This window comes from Lygodium microphyllum, chromosome 23 (genome assembly GCF_053477565.2).
Source record: "Lygodium microphyllum isolate KBCC chromosome 23, Lygodium_microphyllum_v1.1.10, whole genome shotgun sequence".
Lineage (NCBI taxonomy): Eukaryota > Viridiplantae > Streptophyta > Polypodiopsida > Schizaeales > Lygodiaceae > Lygodium > Lygodium microphyllum.
Window position 1 is genome coordinate 3,771,765 of NC_141157.1, and position 8,848 is coordinate 3,780,612.

At 45.9% G+C, this 8,848-nt stretch overlaps 1 protein-coding gene across 1 annotated transcript; it reads left to right on the top strand.

The window, feature by feature from the left end:
• Positions 1-5,088: 5,088 nt before the first annotated feature.
• On the top strand, positions 5,089-8,552 carry LOC148015817 (putative pectinesterase/pectinesterase inhibitor 32). Its single transcript, XM_087664289.1, has 2 exons — positions 5,089-6,440; positions 7,018-8,552. The coding sequence occupies exons 1-2, from the start codon at positions 5,171-5,173 to the stop codon at positions 7,704-7,706; spliced, it is 1,959 nt and encodes a 652-aa protein (XP_087520415.1). The 5' UTR covers positions 5,089-5,170; the 3' UTR covers positions 7,707-8,552.
• Positions 8,553-8,848: the final 296 nt, after the last annotated feature.

The following is an 8,848-nucleotide window of genomic DNA, read 5'->3' on the forward strand; positions in this document are numbered from 1 at the left end:
GTAGCGTCTCATGAAGGGGCGGAAGTCTTAATTGAGGAGTGTGAATTCTTGAGGGGATGTAGTCCAAAGATGACGACGTGTTTAGGGTTTGTCATATCTAGATTCTATATGCGACAACTAATTAACTCTTTCAATGTACAATACAAAATATACAGTGTGGCATGGTCACGTGGACAGCATTTTCGCGTGGAGCGTTTTGATAAAATGCGTCCCACAACAAATTGTGGTATCATGGCAAAGTTTGAGCAAGAGAGCTGACGACGAGCAATGGATCCAAACACTGTTATAGATGAGATAGAGTATTTTGAGAACTTACAAAGTATTATCACGGTGGATTACCATAGCTTCTCCATGATCCTATTCGATGTGCAATGGTTCAAAGTGGTGCTTGAAGGAGTTGGGGCAACAATTCGACGAGGTCTACCTGGATTTCTCGAAATAGATTCCGAAAAAAGATGGACGAATTTGCATGACACGTTTGTATTGTCGGCCCATTGTGAACAAGTGTATGAACTCATGTTTTTTAAAATTTTATTATGACATGGTATATGTTACAAAAGTTAAATCTCTCTTGTACGTGATTTTGAACATGTAATTTTCTATCCAAACCCCTGACAATCTCGATGGTAGTATGTTGTATCTTTAGCTCCTCGAAGTGCGAGAGTATATGATCAAAGCAATGTTCCCAGCGTAGATGAGGACAATATGCAAATAGAGGGGTTGATATTGCAAGGGGTGGAGGCTGCCAAAAGCTTTGGAGCATGTAGAGGAGCCAAAAACGGGTAACAATGATGGAAATACAAGAGTCTAAGAATTCTTTGAGAATGAGGTGGACTCATTCTTTTGTGGTGACCTGTCTATCAACCTTCCAGTATATGTGGAGTTGTGTTAGGAGATTGACATGGGACCCCCATGGAACCATAGGGTACTTCATACTTGGAGCATCCACCTACTCAATTCCTTAACAAATTGCTTATAAGGGTACATAAGATATGCGTTTTAAGTAATATCATTTTTTAAAGATTTATAGTATCGTGCTTTGCTTGATTTATATTGATTATGCTAACATTACTTTTTATTAGTGCAGGTGACTTTTGTGGATATTTGGATCCACACGATGAGTCGAGGGATGAGTGACAAGGAGCTATAGGAGATCTTCACACGTATGTCTCCAAATTAGATGGCTCGATTCAAAGATATGGCAGACCAGGAGCTGCCTTGGACACCATCAGGCCGTTCTGTTAGATCTACTTCGGTGTGATCTGATGCTTCACTTTCCAGTAGATGAGGTCGACGCTCCAAACTTGGACCAGATGGAGGGAGTGGTTTTAGGGTATGCTACGGAGACGTGGATACAGTGAGTCCCCCAGTCAGTTCGAGATACAGGTGCTACTCCTCGCAGTGTAGGTTCGAGAGAGCATGGCTTAGGTGGTGGTTGTGGAGGTACCGACGCAATGTCTTTGTCTTGTCATTCTACTGAAATTGTATCACCTATGGGATTTGTCACACCTGTGGGGATGTCTACTCAAGTCACTTCAGCTTTTGCTCAACCGTCTGCCAGGTGGCATCCCTATGGGTGCTACTCCAAGAGATACTGCTTCCGTAGGTACACCAGATATATAGGGGTCTCCTAGATATGCCCAGGAGCATAGTCGCAGGTGGGAGAGGACACATCTTAGGCATACCCTAGAGGGGTATGGATGCCTTGTTGATGATAGGACAGTAGCCATCATCATGAATGATGAGGGGAGGAGGGTGATGGCTCGTATGAGAGAGTTGTGCCATCAAGTTTTTCGGCACAACGTCTTGGATCATTGAAAGAACATACCAGAGGGGAGCAATGACTACATAGTAGCATCATTGCATGAGGACTTTCTGGTACCTGCCATAGCAGATAGGTTTTTCACAGACTGGATGATGGAGTGCATGCGTGCATACATATCACACAGATGATCAAACGCACGCAAGGCACTTGAAAGTGGGACCTCAAAGCAGCCCGAGTGGCTAGACGTAGATGATTGGCATCGACTCAGGGAGGAGGATACAGATTTTTCAGGACGTTGGAGACAACACCATGAGGTGGCGAGGGCATGATTGGAGGTAGGAGTGGTCTATCATCTTGGGAGTGGCGGCCACAAGACTTATCTAGAGGACTTTGTAAGTTTTTCTTTTTTACTGCTTGCTTATTTTTTTGCAATATCCCTTGTACTGACAATTGTGTTTCTAATAATTGTATTTGGTTTTCTTTGCAACACTCCATTACAAACCACGATCCCATCAACTTAGAGCGATATGTAGAGAGACACAGTCTCATTGCATTGATCGACCGATTGTATGGATGCGAGGGCCTAGTAAGTCACTCAGCTTTCTTGGCTGTAATTACTAATTTTAATTAAAATGCATTATTGTATGGTGGACTGATGTGTAGTTGTTTCTTTTTTTGCAAAGTCTATTCGATGTTCCTTTGCGATAGGACGAGCTTTCGGATGGCGAGGATTTATAGCTCGCCCTTGGATCAAGCCCATTAAATTTCGATGGGCTTTGAGTTAGTGGATTAGGTGGATAAATGCACCAATCAACCCAAAGATCCACATTTTTTCCCCTGTATTTTTTTATTGTTGCATCCTATATCTTATTGCATCATCCCCTTCCACAGTTCTTTAACACAGTGGTACATATTCATTCTCCAATTGCCGCAAAGAAAAATGTATAATAATTTTAACTTGGATGAATATTCAAATCACATAATTATACCCTTTGATTTACTATATCTGTATTTTTAAAAACCCAAATAGATGTTGACTCTTTTACTTGATTTTAATCATAATAGACCTTAATCAACCCTTAGTTAGCCTCTAATCTTATCTTGGAATCAACTCCTAATTAGGCTCTAATATTATATTCTATTCTATCCAAAATATTATCTCTCTATCTCTCTCTCTCTCAATGAAGAACAATAACATAATTTTATCTTTTGCCAAAATGTACTCTTTGTCACTCTATCACTTATTTTCTTAGTTCATCTCATACATTCAGATACTCTCTCTCTCTCTCTCTCTCTCTCTCTCTCTCTCTCTCTATATATATATATATATATATATATATATATATAAAAGGAAAAAATGCCTAGAAATGGGCATATGCTTGTCCAAAAGAGATCAAAATTTACAAGGAAACTCTCGAGTAAAAAAAGTATGATGTATACATTAAGTTATACCATTTTTAAACTTTCATCCTTTTAAGAAGCAAGAATGAGAATGATTCTAATATATTTTAAAGTTGAAAAGTCATGAGAATTAAAGAGTCGTATATCAATGATCGGCTTTGTTTTTGGAAAAAATAGAATCATATTGTTTTAGTTGTGAGGATTTTGAGAAAAAGTGACATTATCTTACAATTTGGGGATAAAATAATAAGTTAATTCTATTAAAAGTACAAATATAAGATTTGCATTATTGTAGAAGATTTCTTATTATAGCATTATTTTGGAATCTCTTTTTAGAGTGCCAGGAAAAAATACTTAGATTAGACTTTCAAGAGTTTAGTAAATAAATGTAGCCATATTTTTAGTATGTAACAAGGCAAAATAACATCCCACACCATGTTTCCTTTACTTGGAGCAATCCTACATCTAATAAGTACCATGACATGTGCAAGTTGGTTTTACTTGGTGTGCTTCATTGTAGTTTTGAGATAGGACATCAATTGACTTGTGTGGGTTGGTTGAGTTGAGTTGATAGCTTGTGTGACCAAGACATTTGACTTGATTTCACTTTGCCTCCATGAAAAATGAACTTTTGGAAGCAAGCAGAGTACCCTACAAAGTGGTGGGTACTTGGATAACTAGCCCAAGTAGTGATGATTTGGCATGAGGACACTGGTTGATAGTGATGTTCTCACTTCTTTTGGGCATTCTTCCCCTTGTCTCAATGTTCTCGCTCCTTGACTTTAGGCTTTCTTTCTCTGTCCTGAGCCACTTTGAAGAGTGACAACATGGCATTGCCTACTCCTTTACCTACATGAGGACGGTTTTCTTGTAGGTTGACAAGTCGAATGTGCACATTGAGGGACTTGGGTGTGTCTGGCGTTTATATAACTTGTTTCTAATTATGGGCTTTTGACTTTGATTGTGGACATTTTGAGACTTTAGGTCGTTGATGGTTTGAGGGGGGATAATCCATTCACTTTGCTTAGCGTACTACATGTTCAAAGATTGCCACTGGGTGTCGGTCCTCATGTGCTTCAGCTACATATATATCTGTATAGTATATCGACCCACTGAAGTGCACTTAGACGTTTGTTTCCTCCGCGTATCCATGATGCTTGAACATGGAGGATGTTGAAGGCCCACCATCAGCTAGGTTTTGGGGACCGCCGACTCGAGTCGATGAAGTAGCTCCAAAAATGGAGGTACTTTGTCGACTGGGGAGAGTTGACAAATGTGGCAAATTATCATTGGACCCTGTCGCGTCGTCTATCTGCTCGAATTTAGCTGGCCTTGTATTTTTCCCGTGCTTTATTCAAGGCAGAGGATTTCTCAGTTCTCCAATTCGCTACTTGTGTGCGAGGAATGATTACTACATGGTCTCAAGTTGCGCGTGCAATGTCACGGCTCTATTTCATCGTACCATGGTGATGTGGAAATCGACCATTGTTTGCACCTGCGTGTGGACAGCGGGAAGGGAAGGCCAACTATATGCACGACGGGGTTTGAAGAGCTAGGCGTGGCAGCACCCTTAACCCGTCGGCATTTAAAGAGCATGTTGGTGGAGATAGAACATTATCATGTGCGGCTACTTTAGGCCCTAGGGACGCCGTCGCCTCGCGCGGCCGTGGGCCATCAGATTTTAGTATGAAATGAACGTGGATGGAAGTTGGACCTGGGGCCTGGCGGTGAAGATTGGACCACATGGCGCATTAACGCTCTGCTCCACGTACCAGGAAAAAGGCGATCCAACTACAGCATGTGCCTCCTCTGGTTAGGTCGCACTTTCTCTATTTTGACTCGACAGTATTATTGATTGATTGATGCGAGAGACGGACAATCTTGCAACTGGGCATTACGTACTGTACCTACTAGAAAGGGAAAAGGTCTACACATCTCTCTCTCTCTCTCGAGTCTCTTTCTCTCTCTCTCTCTTCTGCTGTCTCTTCTGCCTCCCTCCAAGCAATGGAGTTGCAGAATCTGCCTCGTGTGCTAAGCTTCTCACGCACGGCGTCTCTGCGCTCGTACGGGAAGCTCGAGCCTGGTAATCAGCCACCCTCTGCATACAGCAACAATAACATCTATGGCTCGGGCGGGTCAGGAGCGGCTCAGCTAGCAGAGGATGGGCTGGGCAGGCGGCCTCGGAGCAGGTGCGTGCTGGCGTCAGTGTGCTGCGTCCTGGCCGTGGCTGTGACGGTGGTGCTAGGCTCGGTCATCGCAGTGGGCCGCGCCCGGTCGTCGCACAGCGACGCCAGCTCAGCCCCGTCGAGCAGTGGCAACGACCCGCAGCTCTCGTCCGGGCTCGCCGCCATCAAGGCCGCCTGCAGCTCCACCATGTTCCCCGACTTCTGCTACCAGTCTCTCTCCTCCGACCCTGCCGCCCTCTCCGCCAAGCCTGTCCAGCTCGCCAGCCTCGGCATCCGCCTCGCGCTCAACCATGTCCACGATGCCTCTGCCTTGGCCTCACGCCTCCAAACAGTCTCTCGCTCCTCCCTCCTTAAAGGCGCCGCCCGAGACTGCGTCGAGCTCATGGAAGACTCCAAAGATAAGCTCAATGAGTCTATCTCTTCCCTCGATTCCTTGAGCTTGCTCTCCCTGCGCAGCACCTTCGAGGATGTCAAAGTCAAGCTGAGTGGCGCCATGGGGTATCAGCTTGCTTGCTCGGAAGGCTTTGCCTCTCAAAACCATACTGATAATGGGACCTTGTTGATGGTTGCCCAGCAGGACAAGGTATCGAAAGGAGTGATTATTTCATTGGGATTGGTAGATACCCTCTCGAAGCTGGGAGGGGATTTGTATTCGTGGAGGAAGGCAATCCCTCACCTGCCACATTTGCGCAGGCTGCGGCGTCTCTTGGAAGTAGCAGCAGAAGAAGAAGACGAAGACGCAAGGCAATACTACAGGCGCGGCAGCTCGTCTTATCCGGCATGGCTGTCTGGAGCAGATCGCAAGCTTCTGCAGACGCCCGCGACGGCGGTGGCTGCGGATGCGGTGGTGGCTCAGGACGGAAGCGGACAATTCAGCAGCATTCAGAAGGCCATCGATAGCGTGCCGATCAAGGGTCGAGCCGCGCGTTACACCATCTATGTCAAAAAGGGTGTATACAGCGAGTATGTGTCCATTCCCAAAACAGTGAAGAACCTCACTCTGATCGGGGATGGCATAGGTGTCACCATCATCACAGGGAGCAAGAGCAACAAGCAGCAGATAACAACGTACGAGACCGGGACTTTTAGTAAGCATCTCGGTCCCTTATGACGCACATTGGTGCTTGGTCTGTTTGCTTAAGGTCACGTGCAGTTGGCTGGTCGTGAGCTTGTGTTGGGGGAGGGACGGGTCATGGTATACTTAGCGAGGCACATGTGGTTGGCGCCAAGGGTGCTGGTATGGGGTGCCTCCCCAGCAGAAGCTCATGATCTAGATAACACTTAATTAGGGAAAATCCAAGGAAAAGAGCGGGAAAATGTAGAAAACTTATTTCTCATATAGTCTATTGCTATGGGCGATGGGGACTGCAACTGTATTTTGGTCGCAAGTCTAGATGATGACAAATGCACTTGCAAGTTGCATTGCAGGACCTGATTGATGATGCCGACACTTATAGCCTACATGACTCGCGTTTATTGTGATTGGTGGATTGACTAATCACAACAGTGATAAGACTGAACCAATTAACGAGGCTTCGTGTGATAGGCTAATTTGAATGAATGACGAGGCTTCTTGTGATAGGTGGATTAGACTAGTCGCGGTGATGCACTTTGTATGATCTAAGAGCGCATTGTGTTTGTGTTGTGTTTGGGGGCGGGGCGCAGTCGTGGATGGCGACAATTTCATCGCCAGGAGAATAACGTTCCGGAACACAGCAGGACCGGAAGGGCACCAGGCTGTGGCGGCACGAGTGAAGTCGAACCAGGCGGTGTTTGACACGTGCGGCTTCGAAGGCTACCAGGACACGCTGTACGCGCTGGCGAACCGGCAGTTCTACACGGGGTGCACCATCTCGGGGACGGTGGACTTCGTCTTCGGGAATGCGATAGCGGTGTTCCAGAACTGCAACATCGTGGCGAGGGTGCCGGGCCCGCAGCAGCAGAACACCCTGACGGCGCAGGGCCGGAAGACGGATTCGGATCCCAGCGGCTTCAGCTTCCAGAAGTGCACGCTCACAGCGGAGGCGGGCCTGACGCCGGCCAGCGCCCAGAGCTTCCTGGGGCGGCCATGGAAGGCCTACTCGCGGACCGTCTTCCTGCAGTGCACCATCGGGGGGTTCATCGACCCCGCCGGGTGGCTCCCCTGGGACGGCTCCCTCTACCTCGATACCCTCTACTACGGCGAGTACCAGAACGCCGGCCCGGGCGCGGCCATCGATAAGCGCGTCACCTGGAAAGGCTACCATCCCTCCCTCTCCCCCTCCGATGCCTCCCAGTTCACCGTCCAGCAGCTCCTGGATGGCACCTCTTGGCTTCCCAGCGCTCAAGTCTCCTTCCAAGTCGACCTTTCCTGATCATCATCGATATAAATACCATGCCTGCATTCATCCCATCCAGATATAATCCGTCATATTTGCAATCAATTCCATTCGAAATGTTATCGTCGACGACGACGACGACGACTGATCTTCAGCCAGCACAATGCAATTGCTTATTCATACATCTTACGATTCCATACAGTATATAATTGCAGGGTCCCCATTGAGGCGCTTGCCCCACCTGGTTTGTTTGTGCGCTACTATAATATCTTTACTAGGATTATTCCCAAGTGAAAGTTATGTTTTCTAATTTATGATGACAGAAAGCATAACTATCATTGCATAGTTAGCCTTGGTAAGTGCCTATGGGTCTTGAGGCAGATGGGCATTGCCAATTAGGGAAATTGCACAAAAGAGGCAGGTATGAAAACGCCCTTGGGAAGCCCATCGGGCTACTCCAGTCCTATGCCACCGCTCCAAGGCTTCATCGTGCCACCACTCTAGCCTTGCACTAGCTCGTCTAGTGTTGCTCCTGCTCTTCAAGCACGGCTCCAATATGCCCACCCCTTCGTCCTCTAGCCTACAACCCCTTTGTGTGGTGAGTTTCTTAGTATGCTTTTAATCTACACAAACTATGGTGAGAGGGCAAACAGAGTGCCGCCAAAAATCGACCCTTCATTTGCTCAATGAACTCTCCACTATTTTTTATGATTCTTAGCTCGTTTGATTCATTGTTCAAAGGTGAAGTTGAAGGGGAAAAATGAATATATTCTAACACCCATATCAACACAAATGTAGGCTTTCATTGTTGCCACATGATAGTGTTTTGAGAGCCAAAAATTGGATGCACTTGGGCAAAAGTTAAAAATCAGTAGATAGCCATAAGAGAGAGATTTGAACATGCATCCACGTCAAATAAGTGTGCCACCCGTGGGTTTATAAAGCCATTTCACCAAGCACAAATTGTTGAATGTACATTCAAAATGTCACTTTATTGCTCTTTTATTGTTATTAAAAAATGTCATTCTTCTAGGGGTTGTCACTTTATTGGTCCCATACACTATGGTGTTAATTAATCCATTAACATTTGTGTGCCAATTATCCTTTGGGTGTCTATTCAAACATGGTGTGTGTGTGTGTGTGTGTGTGTGTGTGTGTGTGTGTGTGTGTGTGTGTGT

What these genes read in the sequence shown, in the direction of transcription:
- LOC148015817 (XM_087664289.1), top strand. Translation starts at nt 5,171, where the DNA reads ATGGAGTTGCAGAATCTGCCTCGTGTGCTAAGCTTCTCACGCACGGCG. An exon ending in GTACGAGACCGGGACTTTTA is followed by an intron (nt 6,441 to 7,017) that starts GTAAGCATCTCG and finishes GGCGGGGCGCAG; the next exon opens with TCGTGGATGGCGACAATTTC.